General features: G+C 63.2%; 1 protein-coding gene across 2 annotated transcripts; it reads right to left on the bottom strand.

Moving 5' to 3' along the window:
* NPEPL1 (aminopeptidase-like 1) lies at positions 1,011 to 17,761 on the bottom strand. 2 transcript variants are annotated; one of them, XM_013985507.2, is made up of 12 exons: positions 17,577 to 17,761; positions 15,481 to 15,666; positions 14,787 to 14,957; positions 11,990 to 12,079; positions 11,465 to 11,546; positions 9,788 to 9,930; positions 4,810 to 4,887; positions 3,507 to 3,607; positions 2,914 to 3,037; positions 2,596 to 2,772; positions 2,131 to 2,241; positions 1,011 to 1,729 (listed from the first exon to the last, which is right to left on the bottom strand). In XM_013985507.2, the coding sequence occupies exons 1-12, from the start codon at positions 17,685 to 17,687 to the stop codon at positions 1,571 to 1,573; spliced, it is 1,533 nt and encodes a 510-aa protein (XP_013840961.1). In that variant the 5' UTR covers positions 17,688 to 17,761; the 3' UTR covers positions 1,011 to 1,570. The 2 variants fall into 2 exon arrangements, with proteins under 2 accessions (XP_013840961.1, NP_001116620.1); NM_001123148.1 differs by lacking the exon at positions 17,577 to 17,761 and adding an exon at positions 16,324 to 16,576 and having other exon boundaries at positions 1,013 to 1,729.

The raw sequence follows: 18,652 nt of genomic DNA, 5'->3' as shown, positions 1-18,652 counted from the left end.
CCCCTGGCGGGGGAGGTGGACAGTGCCAGCTGCTGGGAGAAGGAGCTGGACCAACTCGGTGGCCTCTGGCTCCTCCGGGGCTTCTCAGGGGGAAGCTGGAGTGAGCTGCCTGTTGCAAGACCATTAAGCAAGCTAATGACCTGTGAAGGCTCCTGGCCCTCCGGCCCCAGCTCAGCGCGCGGGGGCCCACCGGCCGCCTTGTGACCACTGTTATTGTAACTTAACATGTTGGGCCACGGTTTTCCCAGACAGGCCGGGGCCTTGGAGCCGCTGCTTGCCTTTGGGGGGCCCAGCCGGGGCTGTGCACGCAGCAGACAGTTAATAAATATATGCTTGGGATCAAGCCCAGCAAGAGTCACCTTGATTTCTAGGGCTGGGGACTTGGAGTCTGGGGACCCTGGGCAGAGGGAAGGGGTCGGTGAGCCAGGACGCCGCCTGGGACGCGTGTGCTGCAGCCCCGCCCGGCCCCGGCAGAGGAGGCGGGCTGCCGCCTCCGTGCCGGGTGCTTCTGTGTCCCCCATCTCCTTTGCTGGACCCGGAGCGACGGATCAGACGAAGGCCTTGCCCGAGTTCTCACCCAGGCGCTGTGGGGCCCGCCTCCCCGGGGCCCAGGTGGAGGGTCTCCCTGGAACCTGGCCAGGCTTTGCGCTTCAGCACCTAGCACCATGCCCAGGGGCCTTCGCTTGACCCAGTGTCCTTGCCTCGTGATGTCACGGGGTCCGGACAGCCTCCCTGCAGACGGCAGGACCGTGGGAAAGCCTGCAGAGCCCGAGTCTGTGCTCTGAACTCTCACGGCCAAGGTGGCCTGAGCTGTGCAGGCTTGGCCCCGGGGGCCCCGGGGGCCCCAGGGCTCTGCTCTGCAAAGCAAGAGGTGGGCAAACTGCACCCCGAAGCCGGATGCTGGCTAGGGAGAAGACGGTGGCAGACCGGAGCCTCTGACCCACGGGCAGGCTCAAGGTTGCTTTCTAAAATCTAAAACAGGCTGGAGAGAGAGTGAGACGGAGGCAAAGTTAGCGTGTGGTTCAGCCATATTTAATCCAAGCTCCAGTGAATTCTAAGGGCCCAGGGGAGATTCCTCTTGCTCCAAAAATCGGGTCCCCGAAGCAAGTCACCCCCATCCACTCAGAGGGGTGGGCTGCCTGGAGGCAGCGGCAGCCCTGGCCGAGCGCGGGCCTGGGCTCTCTGTCACGTGGGTGCCACACACAGGGCTGGAGAATGGGCACCCAACGTGGACACCAGGCGGGCAGGGGGCCCACAGGCCACTTGGCCAAGAGTGTCAGGGCCCCCATGCACCCTGGGACCCCGAGGGCGTGCAGCCCCAGGAGGGAGCCCGGTCGGCAGAAGCTGGCGGGGAACCAAACAGAAACAAGCCCGTCGCTGCCCGCTCCCCTCCCCGGGGCCCGGCAAACCCTGAGCTGTCGTCTAAGACATAAGAAGGAGCCGCTTCCATCACCATGGCAACGAAAACAAAACAAGGCAAAGCACATCTTCAGGTATGACCTTCCCACTGCTCACGAGGCATCAGTGCAAAGTGAGGTAAGGCCTGTGCGGCCGGGCGGGGCGGCGGGCGTCACACCAGCCTGCGCCTCTTGGAGTCCCTCTCCACGTCCCCCTCCTGGGGGTCCACCTCACAGCCGAGCGGGGACACCAGGTTCAGCAGAGGGTCCTCGGAGGCCCCGCCGAAGAGCGCCAGCAGGAGGGCGACGCCGAAGCCCGTGGCGCGTTCTCCCTGCGGGCAAAGGCAGGGGGCACCTCTGTGGCCGCGGGAGGGGCTCCTGGACCGGCCCCCGGCATCTGCCCCCAGGAGCCCCCGCTGCGGTCCCGTGCACTGGGGGTCCCGCCCCCCCACCCGTCTCCTGGGGCGGGAAAGGCTGGCTGGGCTGCACACAGCGGCCACGCTGTTCCCAGGGACGAGGAGAGCAGAGGTCGGGGGGACCGCAGCTGGCCGGAGGCTGGGCCACGGGCAGGGTGACCCTCCACACAGAATGTTTCCGATGAGCTCAGCCGGCAGCTCTGGATGCGGGAGAGGGCGGGAGCCGCCAGGCCAGCGGGGAGGGGACGAGGGACGCAGAGTGGCCGGGCCGGGAGGTCCTAACGGGGGCGGCAGGGCCACGCGGGGCCTGGACTCACGGCGTGCACGGGCGCGGCGATATCCAGGTGGACCCAGACCCCGGGCCAGTCGAAGCCGAGGTGCGAGGCGATGAAGAGGCCGGCGCAGGAGCTGGGGCTGTTGTCCCGGTCCTGGGGGAGGGAGGGCGTGACCCTTCTGCTCCCCCCCCCCCGGAGCACCTTCCGCTGGGGCCACGGCGGACGCCCCACGCCCCCACCATCTTCAGGGACCACCTCCCCCGCGTCTGCAAGAGGGGCCTGGGGTGGAGGGCCCGGCGTGGGGGGCAGCGGAGCGGGACCCCGAGGGCCTCGTGTGCACGAAGGGGACGGGGGTGGGGGCGGGCAGCGAAAAGAGCTGATGGGGGTGCCCAAGGCAGCCCCAGAGTGGGGGGAGGCTGGGGCCGACCTGGGTCCTGGGCCTGGGGACCCTGGTCCCCCCGCTGCTGTTTCCGGGGCCGCCCTGTGACCCCCTGGGGGCGCACCTACCGCCACCGAGTTCTTCATGTCCGCCACGGCCGAGGTGAACTCGCAGAAGTGCAGCTCGGGGCAGAAGACCAGCGGGTGCACCAGGTCCCCGCACTGCCGCCCGGCCTTCACGCAGGCCGCCTCCCACTCGGCGCTGTTGGTGAGCACGGCCGCGTGGTACTTGCCCGTGGCGATGCCCTGGGGAGAGGAGCGTGAGCAGGCCCACCGGGGACGTCCCCACCTGCGGGCCCCGCGCCAGCCCCCTCCCGGAGCCCCTCACACACGCTCAGACCTCGGCACCGAGACGGGGGGACCGGGACCCGCCCCTCAGGCGCCCACCTGAGCCCCAGTCAGTGTGGCTATGTCCAGGATGATGTCGGCACCCAGGTCCTTGCAGGCGTAGGACACGCCATCTGCCAGCACCAGTCTGCCCTCGGCGTCCGTGTTGTTGATTTCCACGGTCCTGGAGGCGCAGAGACCCTGTTTAGACCCTGCTTAGAGCCGCGTGGGGCCAGGGCCAAAAGCACAAGGGGGGGGCGGGGACCCTCCGACTCTGAACCCCGGGCTGCCTGCTGTTATTTTCGAGTTTCCTTCTGCAGCTGAGGAGGCGTCCAGGGGCTGATCTCCAGGAGGTGCAGGGGGCCCCCCAGGAGGGAATGTGGGTGTGCAGGGCTTGAGATACCCAAAGAACACAAAGCAGAAAGCTCGGAAAGGGCTCGTCCCCAAGGCCCTGGGGGGCACCAAGGCCTCGCCCAGCAACACAGCCCACCTGGCGGGCACCCTGGGAGCAAGAGGCCTGTTGTCCAGGGCACCTGTCACTGGCTCTGGCTGGGACTGGCCAGCGGGCCCCGGGAAGGGCCAGGAGAGCCAACCACAGGGACCACAGGAGGGAGAGGGCCCCGTGGGCGGGGAGGGCTGAGGGGCCGCCTCACTTTCCTGAGTACAGCAGGTGGATGTCGTCTGGCCTCGTGGCCTTGGGCCCCACCGAGTTCTCGGCCAAGCAGAACACAGCGTGCAGGTTGTCTTTGAAACCCTGGAGGGGACGAGAGCAGAGGCCCCAGTTACAGGCTGGGGGTGCGGCGGGAGGCAGGACAGGCCTGAGCTCTCTGATTCCCAGGGCAGTGACAGACAGACAGACGGGGACCTGGGGAGCAGAGAGCACAGCCTCCCGCCACCCCCGTTCTCGGCCACAGACCCGAGCCCAGGCCTCCCCAGCCAGAGCCCACGGACGCAGGGTGGAGCACAGAGGGGCGGCTGTGCTGCCGGGTTCAAGCCCAGCCCTGCTGCTCCCCAGGGGCCTCACCCAGCCCTGCCTCCCATCCACAAAGCACGGCCAGCGGTCCACGTCCGTCACACACAGGCCCTCTGATCTGCATCCTCGCCAGGAAAAAGCTACTCGCGTCTGTGTGCTCCCGGGCCGGGAAGAGCTCGGCCCCATAGGAATTATCGGATCCTTATTTCGCTCTGCGGGTCACTGTCCGTTGCTGTCGTTAGGTATGTTATGACTCAGATTGAGGCACAATCCTTTTCTCTAAAAATATTTAAAGCAGAGCCTCCAGGCTGCAGCCCTTATGGGGTGGGGGCCGCAGCACCCCTGGCAGTGGAGGGTCCCCAGGGCCTGAGACCACTCACACGGCTGCCAGCCGGCGAATCCGCATTAATTGCTACCTGGCTCCCTGTGCACTGGAAGCCTCCAGCTGGCCTGCCCAGGTGCCAGGTGCATCCTCTGCAGCAGTCACTGGGGCCGACAGTGAATGGGACAGCTTGCGTGGCCACGTGCGCCCTCCCAACGCTGCCCCAGGAGCTGACCAGCAGCAGCAGCCGCTCCCTTCCGAGAGCCCACCCAGTGCCCTCAGCTGGGCCGCATCCCTCGCGTCCCTGACGGGCTCATCCACCAGGCGGGCAGGTGGCGGGGGCCGGGGCTGCCCCCGCGGCCGCGCCTGCGTGCTGGGCAGGGACAGGACAGGGCACCACGCTGCTCACGGAGGGCCTGTGGCTTGTGGCTCCGCCGCAGCGGCCCTAGGAGGCCGTGCTGAGCCGGAAAGCTCCCCGGCGCAGTTGGGACGCCCGGCAGCCCCAGGCCCCTCTCCAGACCCCAAGTGCGGGTGGGACGGGCGAGGCTCAGAACTAGGGGGACTGTGCAGCCAGGTGTGCAGGTGGAGGTGACCTCTCAGGTAGGGAAGCCCTGGGGCCCCAGGGGCCCCAGGGAGGGAGAGCAGGGTCCAGGCCACTCACCTGCCTGACGGCGGCTCTGAAGGCCCCCAGGACAGCTGCGGCGCCCCCGCAGTCCCTCTTCATTCCCGGCATCGTGGTCTGCGGGCGGCAGAGGGCGAGAGGTGAGCATGCTGACCCCCCGGAATCAGGGCCCCCAGCCCCCTTGCCCCCATGCCAGGGCCCCTAATGTGCAGGACCTGAGAGCCCCCAGAACCCAGGCAACGCCACTTGGTCATGGTGGGGGGTGGGGGACTGTCCTCCAGAAGCAAGGGGAAGCCACAGGCAAAGACGCTGGGGTCCCTAGGCCTTGAGCCGAGCTGTGGGGGCTGCCACGCGAGGCAGGAGGGGGCGGTAGAGGCAGCCAGGTTCCTGAGGCTGGGGTCCCGCCTGGACCCAGCCACCATCCTGGGGCCGGTCTGCAGCTGTGACCCATCTGTCCTGGTTAATGGCACTCTGGTCACTGTCACCGATCCCACCCGGTTCGCGACTCCCAGGTGACAGGTCTAATGAGAGACAGAGCCCCCCCACCAGAGGTAAAAGCGATTTGCTATAAACTAGTCGCCAGCAGGGGCACCTTTTCACCTTTCGTAGACCCCCCAACTCTGACATGGGTCATGTTTTAACAACAGGTCATCAGACGTAAGGATTTGAGATTGAAACGGACCGAGTGATTTTTTTTTTTTTTTTTTTTTGAACTCTCACTGGATCACACGAGCCTCGAGGTTTAATGGGAAGTCTTTTTAGATATAACCTGAGCTGCTTTTACAATTAGGTTGCGTGAAAACGACCCAGCAGGCACTACTGAAAGTAAGCTATTTTGACCTCATCTGTAAGAAACTGAGGCTTGCTTAAACGGTGAAACAGGGCCTCAGATCTAGCATCGAACTCCTTGCAAAACGGCCGTAGAGAAAATGGCCTAAGACGGTCACTGAAATCGCATGGCCCTGTCACGGAAAGAACAAATGTCCAACCGCAAACGCGGCTCAAATGACTGTCAGCTTCGTGGACCCCCCCGTCGTTCCTGTTTTTATAGAAGAGACGAGGAAACCCTTTCCACTGGTGGGCTGACACTCACACCAGTGGGGCAGGGGTGGCTGGAGCCATGGCCCAGGGCCCTGTGTGGACGCGGGGTCACTGGGTTCATTTCCAGCCCTTTGGAAAATGAGGCGTCACCAACGTCCCTCGAGTCTCCATACTGATGAGCGTTTCAAACTCTCAACCGTTGAGTACAGCTGTGTCTAAGACTGTGTGTGAGAGGATGGAAGGTGCTGGAAAGGCCCTGCCCTTCCGGATGCTCGGTGGTCAGCGGGAGTGGGAGCGCTCGCCTGGATTCTGAGCTCAGAGAGCCTCTGTTCTTGAAGGAAAGGCTGGTAAATGATGAGGAGCCAGATGGAGGCATATGCAGGCACTTTCTTTTCTTCTTCTTTTTGCCTTTTAGGGCCACACCCTCAGCATATGGAGGTTCCCAGGCTCGGGGTTGAATGGGAGCTACAGCTGCCAGCCTACCCCAGAGCCACAGCCACGCCAGATCTGAGCTGCACCTGCGACCGACACCACAGCTCCTTAACCCACGGAGCGAGGCCAGGGATTGATCCCACATCCTCGAGGACACTCGACAGGACTCCCAGACATCTCCTAAGAAGTGGACAAAGCGAGCCTCGCTGCTCCAGGAGGAGGGCTGGCGTTACCTGGTGCCAACAGTAAAATCGGAGCTGGCAGGCACAAGTCAGATCTTGGGAAAACTCGTAACGGCCTCCGTGGTGGCTTCGATCACTCAGCTTTTACATGTGCTGCACGGCGATATCAACGACTGCGATATTCTAAGAAAACAGGATGAACTCTGCCGGCACTTAGAGGTTCTGCAGAACTCTCTGAACCACGCTTTCCAAACGACCCGTGCGCGGCATCACGAGTCCTGCCTTCCATGTTCAAGACAGGCCAGTAGATGGCCACACAGCAGAGCGCACCAAAGCTCCCTGACGTGGCTTCGCGTTAGAAGCACACTTCCAGAAGCTACCACAGCAGAGTTCCGGCGTCACAGCAAAGAGCATCCTCCGTCATCCGAAGAGGGGACTAAAATGCCGCTCCTCTTTCTTCTTCTTCTGCTTTTTAAGGGTGTACCAGAGGGGGTCGAATCGAAGCTGCAGCCGCCGGCCTACCCCACAGCCACGGCGACGCGGGATCTGAGCTGCAGCGAGCCGCGACGCCGGATCCTTAACCCACTGGGCGAGGCCATCGCTCGAATTCACATCCTTACGGACGCTATGTTGGGTCCTTAACCCACTGAGCCACGACGGGAACTCCTGCTTCTCTCTCTTCTAACTGCACGAGAACTGAGGCCAAATTTTCTTTTCGTATTACAACTAAAACCTATCACAACAGACGACATGCAGAAGCAGACGCGTGATCACAGCTGTCTTCTCCTACGGCAGACACCAAAGGGACCCGCAAAAATGTAAAACAGCACTACTCTTCTCGCGAGTTTTTCTTGCATTTGGAAAATAGCTATTTTCATAAAACTGTATAATTCACAATCGCTTGCAATGGCTTCATATTGTTATTTTTCTCGTGAATTAATACACATCTTTAAAATCTCCCAGTTTTGATTCCTAGTAGGGTAAATATCAGCAGACATCACCCTTACAAACAAAATCTCTTGGGCATCGACTCTCTTTAAGTGGGGAAGGAGTCCTGAGTCCAACACATTCGTTAGACCTGTTGACCCGTGCGGATCCTGGTTTGCCTTGAAAATCTTTGCAAACAGCTGGGATGGTCCCTGCAAAACCGGGAGACGGTGCTACCAGCAAAATGACACGTTCCCAGGAAGTCCTGCTTCACGCTCGCAAGAGCGGCAGTTCGACCACCAGAACTTAGCCACCAACAGGGACGAGTCCCCATCAAGGGCAGGAGGGGCGGGTTAGGGGCGGGTTAGGCTGTAATCAGTGGCAAAACCTTCCTCCCGAAAGAAACCTGCTGTTGGCTGAAGCGGGTTCTGATCAAAAAAAAAAAGAGTAGCTTCAAACCGGCTTATTTTAACCCCGCTCCTTGCAGAGACATTACCCCACACCGAGGTTCACAGTTCCAGCGACGCAGCTGGCCCAGGCGCGCAGGCGCAGTGTCTGGAGGTGGCCGGGGTCCCCCGTGCCTGAGGCCGCGTTCCTGCCTGTGGATGGTGGGCCCGGAGTGGACCCCAGGGAGCGGTGAGCCTCTCCGCTTCCCACACTCCATGGGAACCACTGGAGTCCTGGGGTTTCAAACGTTGTTCCTCCACAGGCGTTTGAACGCTGCTACAATCAAAGAGCTGACGATGCGGATGCTGGAACAATTTCGGGAGCTTCCTGGGAAATGGGATTCTGAGTGGCCTCTGCCGAGGGATCCTCCTGCTAGAGGCGCTCCCTGAGTGTTTTGGTTGTGCCTGCTTCATGCGCAGAAACGCCTCCCAACGAAAACTGGTTTTTTCGGATCAACTACAAGTGACCACAGGCAGACAAGCCTGGCACCTCTGTCAAGTGAACACGAAGGCGTGAAGGAGATTAATTCGATGACATCACGGACACATCCGCAGACGCGGTGGCCTGACCACGGAGCTGTAATGCTAGCATTCACTGCGACAGAACACGGAGGCACCAGTTATTTCTATTAAAAATTACATTTACTGGGGGAGCTCCCTGGTGGTCTGGTGGTTAGGATTCAGTGCTTTCACCACTGCAGCCGAGGTTCAATCCCTGGTCTGGGAACTGAGATCCATAACAAGCCGCTGCAGGCCACAGAAACGCCTACCTTACTAATGCTATTTACAGGTGTTAATCTACTATTGTTTCCTTTATTTGAATTGCATTTATTTTTAACTTTTTACTGGCATGATAACATACGTGGAATTCAACAAAAGAAGATTCACTATTGGGGAATTCACTATTGGTATTTTCTTTCTGTATATTACTATTTGTTTCATTTCCTGATTAGTCCTGAAAATAGTTTTGTTGTTTAGAGAAGGGATTTTTTTTTTAAAAAAGGGTCGCTCACTCTAGGTAACAAACACAGTTGACAGGCCAGAAGTGCAAAAAGTGGCAGCATGATCCCTACCTTAAATAGCAACTGACACTGGGGTCCAACGCCAGGGAGGTGACAGGGAGTGGTGGGGCCTTCAGGGAACCGGGGGATGTAGGCCACATGCCAAGGCAGCCGCCATCCGACAGAAAGACCCTGGGGCGGGGGGGGGGGGGTGGTACAGGACCCGCACTTCCAGGACTTCTGAGTTTGCAAAAGCTCAGAAATCCATTGCTGTGAGGATTCTTCCTGTTTTTAAACGTTGGTAACTGGTTCAGACTTTAAAGCACCATCTGGGCCAACGAGGCCGGTCAGGAGCCGCGAGGTCCGCCAGTCTTCAATGTTTGCTCTGCGGGCGCCGGGCTGGTCCTCTCCCCGCAAAGCTTTCTCCCCGGGGCGGGTGCTCCTCTTCTGCCCCATCGCCCTGGTGCAAACGTGCAGGCTGCCCCTTCTCACTTTGCCCAGGGTCCAGCCCAGGCCTGGGGCACAGAGGCCGCTCGGCCTCCTCCTGGGGCACCGTGGGCCCCGGATACGCTGGGTACCGGGGGCAGCCGCGCAGAGCAGAGGCTCTGGGGCTTCCTGCTCCCGTGCCACGCCCCAGGCGGCTTGCTTCTGGGTTTGAAGCCCGCTCACTTTAGCCAGGGCGCTGCCTGCTGCGGGGTCAGCATGCGGAAGCAGCATCCTCTTGGCCACCTCATTCCCTGAGGCTTGCCTCCCTGGGTTCTGGGTCCTAGGTTTTTAATCACTTCTGCAGTTTCCCCTGGATCTCGTGTCTCCTGATTCCTGTGCAAAGTGAAGGCACGAGGTCCCTTCTCAGAGGGGGCTGGGCTGTGGCCTCTCTTCTGGCCCTGGGCCCAGAGGTGCCGGCTCTGGGTCCCCGGAACCTCCCCCCTTCCTCCGACGGCCCTGAGAGCGGCTGCCCCGCCCAAGTGCCCGCCCCGCCGCCCCTCACCTTCCCCTTCATGCTGAGACCCCCGGTGTCGTAGACGATGCCTTTGCCCACCCACGCGATGGTCTGGGTGGCTCCGTCTGGGGTGTGGCTGAGGACGGCCAGAGCCGGGGGGTGGACCGCAGCTTTGCCCACACCATAGATTCCTAGGGAAGCACGAGGAGAAGGCAGTTAGGCTCAGGTTGGAGCCAGCAAAGGACTCCCAGGAAGCCCCCCAGGTGCAACGCTCTCCCCTGAAACAACCCCTGGCCCATGGACATGGCTCCTGGAGGGCTATGCTGGCCCGGCCCCGGCCCCCTGCACCCTCCCGGCACCCGGCCAGCGTGAGTGCAAATGAATTCTACGCCAAGGATTGTTAGGCTGAGAGAAAAAAACATATTGTCTCGTTCCCAGAAAGATGCGAGCCCGATTGCAGCATGAAATGATCTGGGGTTAACGCCTCCAGGCCTCGGGGGCCCAGGCTCACCCTCCCTCCCCGATGCTCCAGCACTCAGAATGCAGCTCCCTTGCCAAGCTCGCTCCCACCACCGCCTCGCTGTCTTCACAAGAAAACGGTGGCTTGCTGGGCGCAGAGCCCGGGCTGCAAAGCCCCCCGTAATGAACTGAACAGTCCCAGCAACCAGGACAAGAGCGGGCAATGGCCGCCGGACGCACTCCTGCTCATCCTGCAAGACCAGCTGCAGACGCCACCTCCTCTGAGAAGCCGTCTCTGCCAGGCCTGCCTCTCCCTCTACCTGCCTTTGGCTGTGCCTCTAACATGGGGCCCAGAGGCTGCCCCCGTGCACACACAGCCATGGGGCCCCTCCCCACGTGTGGGCAGGACGGCAGGTCTCAGTTCCTCTGGGTGTGGCAGAAACAAGGGGCCACTTCTAGGATGACGTGACAAGACAAGACCTCTGTCTTGCTTGCTCTCTCGTCTCTGGCTCAGAGTCCTCACTCTGAGAGACACAGCTGCCACACTGCGAGCTGCTCAAAGACAGGCCCACGTGACAGTGGGGACCTGGGGCCTGCTGGCGTGCCATGAGTGAGCCTGGCTGGGCTATCTCACACGCCGGCCCCAGTCGAGCCTTCAGATGCCTGCAGCCCTGGGAACACATGATCACATTACCCAGGCCCCACCCACAGAGCTCAGAATCACCTGTGTGCTGCTGCCTCTGGGGCAATTTGTTCTGCAGCCACAGGGAACAACCACAGTGACCGTCCCCCAGCCAGACAGAAAGTGCTGTCCTCGTGGTCCCTGTGCCTTGGTGTCTGGCGGGGAGGGGAAGATGGGCCTGGCAATTGGGAAGGTTCTCCTAGGAGGTGGCTGAGATGCACAGGGTAAGCTGGCCCCACCATGAGACTACCCAGGGGAAGCAGGTAGAAAGAGCCAAGTGCAAGGCCTGACATGGACGTGAACTTGTGCATTCGAGGAACAGAAGGCCCTGCTGAGCTGGCCCGGGGAGCCAGGAAGCAGCACAGGGGAGGCTGGGGGGCGAGGGCCGGGGAAGGGCTTGGACCCTGTGGCTCCCAGGAGCTGAATCAGAATCTGAATGCCTGCCTCCTCATTCCCCCAGAGACGGCCTTGGGGCGGGGCACAGGCTGGCTTCCCTCGGGGTGAAGCTTGGGACAACACACTGCCACCCAGGTGCCCCGGGCCACCCCTGAGGCCAGGACCCGTGGCTACCAGCCCCCACCCACCTCCAAATCCTCTGGTCTTCAGCTCCTCGTCCCGGATGACGGTTGGGGCGATTCCCAGATCCTGTCCAACTTTCTTAATCTCCTGGATGCGTTCATGGAAAAAACACCACCACGGACGCCCGTGAGGACAGCACAAATCGGGGTGAGGCCAGGGCCCGGGTCAGGGGCCAGCAGATGCTGACGGTGGGAGTGGGCGGGCTGGGAAGCTGCGGCTCTGACGCTCGGCCCAAGTGTGATTAAACCCAGGAGAGAGGCTCGCCCTCCAAACTCCGTGCTTTCCTGCGCCTCGTGGCTGGAGTCCTGCAGAGGGACCTCCGGGAGGCTCAGTCCCCGCTCCACCCTCGGCTGAGGCCCGCTGGCCCCTGGCTCTGGGTGGACAGCAGGACTCCGCCCACGGCTTTCCCAAATGAAGCACAGAGGCTGTGGACGGTCCCCCTGCAGCCCCAGGCGTCCCAGCTCTCCTTGGGGTCTACAGATGGCACCCCGGCCAGGCCCCAGCCTCAGCAGGACCCCAGGGCCACGAACCTCGAGGAAGGCATCTGTATTCATCTCATTGCAGGGCGTGTCCACGATGCGCGCTGCCAGCCTCACGCCTTCCGTGGCGCTTGTCAAACACTAGGAGACACAGAAGGCTGTCACAGGGGCCCTGAGGCCAGATTGGGGGGTGTCCCTCCTCGCCATCCCCCGGGGAACCCAAAGGTGTCAGGCGCAGGTTGCTCGGGAGGTTGCAGGGCTGCAGCCAGAGCAGGTGGGAGGGAAGACGGGTCCTGCCCCAGCCCTTGCTCCTCGATGCCTTCGACCCCCACCAGCAACCTACGAAAATCCAGCACGGCTCCGGATTCCGCAGCCCTTCCGCCTGGCACCTCCACCTGGCCCGCCTTGCTCTCTGAGCTGCCTCTCCTGCTATGCCCCTCATCCTGGTGGCAGGTGGCCCTCTACCCAGCCCAGAATGCATGCTGGGCACATTCCTACCTCTGGCCTCTGCCAGCCTCATACCTATCAGGCACTGAATGACTGAGTCACCCCAGACTCATATGCTGAATCACCAGCCCCCACTAGGATGGTATGAGGAGTCTGGGAGGTGACGAGGTTTCAATGAACTCAGGAGGGTGGGCCTGGGAAGGGATTAGTGCCCTCTAAGAGGACAGCAAGGAGGCGGCGACGTGAAAGCCTGGAAGAGAGCCCGCACTGAAGCCCCCGAGCTGGGACTTCCAGCTCCAGAGCTGCGAGAGAGAAATTCTGCAGTCTGAGCCACACTGGGCTACGGTCACAGGGGCCCAAGTCTAAGCCACGCTGGCCTATGGTCACGGTGGCCCCAAGTAGACCAGCCAAACACCCGCCCTTCTCTCACCAGGATCCCAGCCACCATTGGAGGCACTTCGCAAAGGCCATACTCTCCAGAAGCTTCTCTGGCTCCTCCCAGCGGGAAAAAGCCCCTGGACCCGATGGGGTGAGCCCCGTGTGAGCGCCACAGATACCCCCTTGCCCTTTTCCTGATCCTCGGACACGAACCTGCTCTGGCCTGGCGGTTCTCAAGGAAGGACGCAGAGAGACCGGCCTTGTGCACCCACCCAGTGCCCAGAGGGGAACAGCCACTGTCCCTGCGGGAGGTCCCGCAGAAGCAGAGGTCACGCTCACCCCAAACCAGGCGCCCCCTCTCCTCTCGCAGCTTCTGCAAGAGCTTCCGTGGGCTACGCGCGTGACAGCCCTGGCCCTCAGCTCTGCTTTCCTGTTCCGCCCATGGCGCCTGCTGCCACTTGACTGCCCACCATGCAGCCCAGAGCTGCTGCCCGTCCCAGCATCGAGTTCATCACCGCCTCTGCCAGTCCCGCGGGGTTGACGGCGCCAGTCCGGCCTCCTCCCAGGCCCCTGCCTGTCCCTAAGTCATTAAACCCGAGCCCCAGAAGCAGACGCCCGGCAGCTCAGATAGGAGACATACCCGTGTGGTCCCCTGCCACCTGTCAGCGGGCACTCCCTGGGGGGCGCGAGGGTCCCCGTCTGTGGGTGTCGCATCGCACAGGCCTGGGGCCGCTGTCTGGAGGTGCGCTGGCCTCGAAGACCTCAGCCTCCCCCACTTGGTGGGGGCTGCGGCTCAGGTGACAGGGTGGACAGCATGGGGTGGGGGGAGCCTGCACATCACACCTAGGTTCCCTCACGGCATCGCCAAAGCAGGATTATTCACTCCTTTATTCCATCGCGCTTCCCTGAGCACCTACTGTGAGCCAGGCTGCACACTGGCCTCTGAACCCACAGAGGCCCCAGGCAGTCGGGTCCAGCAGAGAATCACCACACACCCTTCCGTTGAGTGCTGCAGAGGAGGAGGGGGCAGGAGGCCACACCACCCAGAGGGGACCGCGAGGTGAGACAAAGGGAAAACAGGCTGACAGGTGGCGGCCTCAGCTAGAAGCCCCTGCTGGCGTGGCCCCGTAAGTCACTGTCTCTGCGCCTCAGTCTGCTCAGCTCTAAAATGGGAAGAACAACAGACCCATCTCATCAGGCTGCTGTGAGAACGAAGCGCGCTCAGAGGAGGACCTGACGCCTGACAGGCACGCGCAAAACACCTGGAGTGGCCCCCTGGTTAGATGCGCCCTTGTAAGGCAGTGGCAGGCACTGGAGGTGACACCTGGAGGCAGCAAGGCCAGCTGGGAGGCTGCTGCCGTGGTCCAGGAGAACAGTGGGGTGCAGTGGGCAGGGCAGGATGGGTGGGAGGTAGGGGCCGAGAAGACACACCAAGCCGGTGGCCTTCGGCCCGTCCTCGGAGTGTGCGGGGGCAGTTATCATGCACAAGGCCAGGTCTCTGCCCTCTGGGGGCTCCCAACCCAGTCCGGGCACAGAGGCTAGACTCAGATATAGAGAGTGGCTGGGATGACTGTCGGCACGCTGCCTCCTGGGGGAAGAATCTGGGCGGGGGGGGGGGGGGGGAGGCAGCCGGAGTGGGGGCTGCAGGTGAGAGGACGAGCCCGCAGGGCCTGGGAAGGTGGCTGAGGGGAGGGAACCTGGCATTCGGCCCACACCTGGGCTTCTAAGTCGGATTGCCTGGCCTCAAAGGGATTATTTGGAGGCTCAGATGAGATAACACATGGAAAAGCGCACCACACGGGGTCACGGGATGTACGCGGCGAGGAGCATTATGGGTAGTGAGCCGCGAAGGGCCTGGCGCTGGGCAGGTGCTCGATGAACACCGGCTGGGCAGAGCTGAGTCCTGAGCACGAGCCCGCCCTGGGGGCTGTGCAAAGGCCCTGGGCCGGTCCTCCCGGCAGGGGGAGGGGCGCTCTGCCCAGGCCTGGGGGTGAGGACACGGTCTGAACTCCCAGACACCCACTTGCAAGGTGGACACCTCCACCGGCCCGTTGTCCTGTCCCACCAGGAAGAACTCCACCACGACGGTCTTCTTCTCTGGGCGCCGAGCAGCCCCCGAGCGGTGGGTGAAGAGCGGGAACGCTCGGGCCAGGGCGCAGGCCGAGGCGAAGGCGTCCGACCGCTCGCAGACCATCTGCAGCACAGAGAGCAGAGCCCTGATGAGGGGGGGACGAGGGGGCGGCCCCAGGGGCAAACCCACGGGAGCCACGACCAGGAAGCGTGGGGGCCCCACAGCTGGGTCAGAGGCCAGCATGGAAACGATCTGGACAGAGGTGCCCCAGCCAGGCCGCCATCCCAGGGGCCGTCCCCACGGCCACTGTCCCACGATGTAGGAAAGACAATGTCAGCGGCCAGATGTGGCCGACCGCCTCCCGAGACAGGAGAGCAGCACGTGTGCAAGGCCGCACAGCAGACGTGGGCTCGGGAAATCCAGGCCCAAGGCTCAGAGCTGCTACCCAAGCTGCTCTGGGGGGGAAGGGTTACTGCTGGGACCGCAGTTTCCCCATCTGCAAAGCAGGGGGGACGGTGTGCGGCCGTGGCTGCATCGTCCACCTCTGAGATACTGTCGGCCGGAGCACTGGGGACCTGAGGGCTGAGCCTCGGGCCACCTTCAGCAGCAGGGGCTGGGTGGGCCCGCCTCTCTCAGAAGCACTCACCAGGATGCACCGATGGGTCCCCGGCGGCAGGCAGGTCCGCACTAGTCGGGTGATGAAGTGCGCGGCCGAGGGGCTGTTGTGGCGGCTCACCCGGGAGGGCAGGGCGGCCACGGTGGCGCAGTTCAGGTACAGGGGACAGCTGTCGGTGGGGTTGGGGTTGAGCGTGCTCAGAGCGGCCTGCCAGAGCTGCACCAGAGGGGGAGAGACAGACAGACAAGCCTTCCAACAGCCGCCTGCCAGGGCCCCGCCTGGTGGCCTGCGGAGCCTGCTAAGCTAGAGGGGCAGTTCGCAGCCTCCCCGCCGCACCCCCATCTGTAATTCAGATGTGTCACAGCTCGCTAGTGATAAGCGTGCGTGTGTGTGTGTGTGTGTGTGTGTGTGCTGGCGCACGTCCACCCTCGTGGGACTAAGCAGGGGGAACTTCAAAGGCCACTTTGGGGGCTGCTTTGCTACAAACGACCAGCTCGGGGGCCACTGCCACGAGGGCTCTGGAAGGCAGGTGTCAGGGCCCCTCGCAGGGCCGGGGCACAGCCCCTCGAGGGCAGGGCCCTGAGCCGGGTCACAGCTGCCAGCCCTGCCCACGAGCCTGCGGCCGGGTGGGTGCGGGGCGCGGTGGCGCTCGCCGCGGGGCCGCTGGACGGGAGCCCGCTCTTCTGGTTCTCGGGAGGCGGGCGGCCCGGGCCTCGCCGGCCGGCCTGGCCTGGCCTGGCGCACCGGGCGGCGGGCCCGGGGGCGCCGGGCGGGCCGAGGCGGGGCCTCCGCGGCCTCCCCGCCGGCCCGGCCCCCTGCCCGGCCTCCGCCGGCCGGCGGGGCGGCGCATGGCGGCCGGCGCGGCCCGCTCACCTCCTCGGTGACCCGGGGCTGCAGCTTCCCGCGGACGTGGCTCCAGGGCACGCGGTGCAGGTGGTGCAGCTGCCCCAGCAGCAGCAGCGGCCGGCTCTGCGGGTCCGCGTCCCCGGCGCTCGCCTGGAACTGCAGCCCCACGTTCGCCATCTTCGCCGGCCCGCGCCCCCCGCCCCGGCCGCCGCGCCCGCTCCGCTCGGGCTCCCGCTCCGGCCGGGCCTCGGCGCCGCCCCGGCCCTGCCCGGCCGCCGGCCCCGCCTCCCCCGCCGCTCCGGGCCGCTCGCGAGACGTGCAGGGCCCGCCCGGGGCGCGAGGGGGCGCCGGGTCGGCGGGGCGGAGGGCAGGGCCGGGCCGGGCCGCGCCGGACCTGCAGGCCTGACCCCGGGCAGGCCCCGGCGCCGCCAGGCCCCGGACCGCGGCAGGCCCCACCCCGAGCCGGCCGTGACCCCTGGGGCAGCCCCTGGGTGGGGCCCACCCGGCCCACCCTCCCGGGGAGGAAACGCGCCTCTCCGGAAGCCCTTCCCGGAAGGGGCCCCGGCCCCAGCGGGCCGCCGGCAGACCCCGGGGGCCCGGGCCTCAAGTTCGGCCCAGCGGTGTCCACCGGACCGGAGTCCGGATGAGCCCCGCCAGCCCAGCGGGGGAGAGGCAGGCCCCCCGGCGTCTGCGAGCAGCCAGCGGGGGTGCAGGGGCACCCTCCCTGACCGGGCCGCCCCCACCACACTCGCCACACCAGCAGGTTTGTGGCTCGGTGATTCTCGGATTGGGGTCAGCTCCCAAGTTGTACCGGCCACTCTAGCGCGCTAGGCAGTGTCAACACCCCTTCGTCCTGGAGTCAGGGGTTCCTTAGTGTCAGTGGGGACCCCTGCTATCTGCCAGGCGCTGCCTTGGGTGTGAAAAGGGCATCATCGGGGGCTGGTTTGCGCCCAGGTTGCTGCTCCTGGGAGGGCAGGTTATAAGTCCAGGCCGCCCGAGCCAGCGGGGGGCCTTGTCCAGGCCATCCCTTTGCAGGAAGCTGAGCCTGCACCCTCCCACCCTGCTTAGGGAGAGGAAAGGGGGTGAGGGGGCACCGGTGGTTTACAGGGCCCTCACTGAGGGGGTAAGGCTAGCAGAGGGTCCCCTGGGTCACGGCAGGGGGCGCCTGGTGGGTGGTGGGTGTGCCTGGCGTCCACTGCAGCTCACATCAGAGGTTCAGGGAGTGGTGAGCCAGCTGAGGAAGCTCTACCAGGAGTCATTTAAAAATAAAAACCTGTTACCCCATCCTGTCCACATCCTGATTGCTCAAGGGCCTTTGGCTGGCACCCCTCTCTGCTAATTCCAGCTAGTTCCACGCACCCATCTTCTGATATGCTGAATTTCCTCTTCATTATCAACCTGAAAAAAACAGCAAAGCCAAAGGAAAAAAAACAAAAACAAAAAACAGCAAAGCCAGCTCCTTAGTTTGGCAGCTGGGGCTGCGACCACTGGCCTCCCAGCGTGTCCCCTGACCCCCTGACTTGCCACACTCTCACCTTCCCTGTCCTCTCCCTCTGCACCTGCCCCTCAGCTTGGAGCCGTGGTCCCTGGCACGGGGCAGACAGCCCAAAGCATCCCACAGACCAGGGCTTCTGCCTTCTGAAGGTGGGTCATTTTTTTCTGCCTTTTTTTTCAGGGCCTGGCACAGCACAGGCGCTCTCCGGGGGGGGGGGGGAAAAAAAGTAGTTTTTGACTGAGTGAAAAGAATTCCTTCGAAAACCCTCAGCTTTCCCCGACACAAAAGTCGGCGCTAATTGGATCTTATTTTCCTCAAAAGATTTTACAGCAGCTGAATGTTTTCACACATTTGTAAAGGGTACAAAGGGCCTGTCTGGAGATCTATCATGTTTTTTTTCTCTGTTTGCAAATATGCCACAGACAGGCACAGGGCACGCAGCAGGGCCTGACGGGGCAAGCAGGGCTTCCCAAGCTGGCAGGACAGGTGCAGGCGCTCAGGTGGGAGAACCCAGAGGAAGGCACAGACCCAGAGTATCCCCGGAGCCCCGATGCCAGCGTGGAAGAGCAGCGGGTTCCCAGGCACTGGGAAGAGGGGTGGTGATGGACGGGGGGCGTCTTTGCCTCCGGCCACGGTCTTTTGCACACTGACCACATTTTAGGAAGCCAGACCTGGCAGTTTGTATACCGGGCATTGCCGAGGGAGAGGAAGTGTTGGTAGAGCAGAGAGACCAGTTTTGGAGAGTCTATCCTTTGTAGGATTTTTCCATATTTAAGGACAGGCGGCGTGAGGCTGATGGCCCCAAGAGAAGGGGAACAACCTCCGACCAACGTTTACTGAACACTTATCCACACACGGCAG

This window comes from Sus scrofa, chromosome 17, assembly GCF_000003025.6.
Source record: "Sus scrofa isolate TJ Tabasco breed Duroc chromosome 17, Sscrofa11.1, whole genome shotgun sequence".
Lineage (NCBI taxonomy): Eukaryota > Metazoa > Chordata > Mammalia > Artiodactyla > Suidae > Sus > Sus scrofa.
Note: the sequence above shows the minus strand (reverse complement) of the source record. Positions and strands in the feature narration are given on the sequence as shown.